This window comes from Castanea sativa, chromosome 1 (assembly GCF_040712315.1).
Source record: "Castanea sativa cultivar Marrone di Chiusa Pesio chromosome 1, ASM4071231v1".
Taxonomy (NCBI): domain Eukaryota; kingdom Viridiplantae; phylum Streptophyta; class Magnoliopsida; order Fagales; family Fagaceae; genus Castanea; species Castanea sativa.
Window position 1 is genome coordinate 12,819,339 of NC_134013.1, and position 2,173 is coordinate 12,821,511.

General features: G+C 37.4%; 1 protein-coding gene across 1 annotated transcript; it reads left to right on the forward strand.

Annotated features, from left to right (window-relative positions):
• Positions 1-223: 223 nt before the first annotated feature.
• Positions 224-1,946, forward strand: LOC142638901 (aquaporin PIP-type-like). Its single transcript, XM_075812972.1, has 4 exons — positions 224-674; positions 755-1,050; positions 1,227-1,367; positions 1,483-1,946. The coding sequence occupies exons 1-4, from the start codon at positions 386-388 to the stop codon at positions 1,600-1,602; spliced, it is 846 nt and encodes a 281-aa protein (XP_075669087.1). The 5' UTR covers positions 224-385; the 3' UTR covers positions 1,603-1,946.
• The last annotated feature ends 227 nt before the right edge of the window (positions 1,947-2,173 follow it).

The window sequence follows — 2,173 nt, forward strand, 5'->3', positions numbered from 1 at the left end:
TAAGATTATTTTAGGCTCCTTTCACGATCAAACAGTCGGATTAATTTAGTAGTAGGTTGATCGTCATTATCATTTGATACATGATAAAATTCTTAGATAAGATACAAAAAAAAAAAATGTTGATGCTTTATCATTATTGAAAAAGAGAAAACGTACGAAGGATACACTACAGCTTGCCAATAATCACACTCATAAGACAGAAAAGACCTGGGACTCCAATAAAAGATTTCTCTGTCCTCTCAGGATAATTTCCATTATATTCTATAGCATATGCTCTCTCTTGCACACGCATAAATTCATACTCTAATCTCACTCTCTCAAGTTCTCTCAGTATCTTCACCAGTTAAAAAAAAACGAAGAGAAGTGAACAAAAACACTAAGTAAGATGTCGAAGGAAGTGAGTGAAGAAGGCCAAGCTGCTGAGCCAGTGAGAGACTATGTTGACCCACCACCAGCACCACTTTTTGATGCTGAAGAGCTTAGTCTCTGGTCCTTTTATAGGGCAGTTATTGCTGAGTTCGTTGCTACGCTACTCTTTCTCTACATCACTGTCCTCACAGTTATTGGCTACAAGAAGCAAACTGATCCATGCGAAACAGTTGGTCTTCTCGGCGTTGCTTGGGCTTTTGGGGGCATGATTTTCATCCTTGTTTACAGCACTGCTGGAATATCAGGTTCATATATATGTTCTTACTTACTTTGCATCCTTTTTTTTTGGTTAACAATATGTATAATTCTATTGTTTTGGATATAGGTGGTCATATTAATCCAGCTGTGACTTTCGGTTTGTTCCTGGCAAGGAAGGTTTCATTAATAAGAGCTATTGCTTACATAGTGGCTCAGCTCTTGGGAGCAATATGTGGAGTAGGGATAGTGAAAGGCATCGCGAAAGACTACTATGATAATTTTGGAGGTGGTACAAACACCGTTTCACCTACTTACTCCAAAGGAACCGCTTTAGGAGCTGAGATTATTGGCACCTTTGTACTTGTCTATACAGTCTTCTCTGCCACAGATCCTAAGCGAAACGCTCGCGATTCCCACGTCCCAGTGAGTAGCTATTAGTTGAGAGAGATTTCAACCATGAATGTTTTTACCAGGAGTTGAGAGTTGAGCTACAAGCTCTTGGCGCTGATTAGTTTCTAATTAAGTCCTTTAAATTTTACAAGTTAATACCTATTGTGCTGGCTACTACTAACTAACATGTCTATGTGTGGAAATTATAGGTTTTGGCTCCCCTGCCAATTGGGTTTGCAGTATTTATGGTGCACTTGGCCACTATTCCCATCACAGGCACAGGAATAAATCCAGCTCGGAGCTTTGGAGCTGCTGTAATATACAATAAACAACCAGTTTGGGATGATCAAGTCAGTTTAATTGTAGCTTAATTTAATTGAGGCTTTAATGACTAATTAATTAATTATTTGTATTTGTTTATTGTTTGACTGTTGTTGACTCATGAGGTGGTATGGTGATTTACAGTGGATTTTCTGGGTTGGACCTTTTGTGGGAGCACTCGCTGCAGCAATATATCATGAATATATTCTTAGAGCCACAGCTCTCAAAGCTTTGGGATCCTTCTCCACTAACCCCGCAGACTAAGCCAACTCTTCACTTTTCAGTGTGCTCCTCTCATTGTTTCGATGTACACAAGTGTATGGAATTCGGTTTTTTTGTTTTGTTTTTAGCCTTTTGCTTTTGTCCTCTCATGTGCATATAGTCATCCTCGTATCATTGTTTGATTACAGCTTATGATGTCCATATATAGTCTCTGTCTGGCTACTATTCCTGCGATGTACTTCCACTACGCACTTAGATATTGGATTATTGTGCATCTTATTTGTATGTATATAATTCTCTGTTTTGTCTCACATCGGAGAAATTCGATGAATATGTATTCTTTGTCAAACGTTTGAATTATGTGGCAAGATCATCATATTCTTTTCCAAGTTGTTTATTAAAACCTAGGTTTTCTTTTTCCTAACTTTCTAAAATTTTATTTTTTGTATACCTTTATCTTTTAGGTATATGTTGTATGACTTGTATCCCAATATTCTACACAAGACAATATTTTTTTACTCGATAACGTGGATGTATGGACATGCGGATTGTCATGTATGGATTAAGGATGCCATACAAGTGAAAACTGCTAAATATAATGATATTTTTGCAA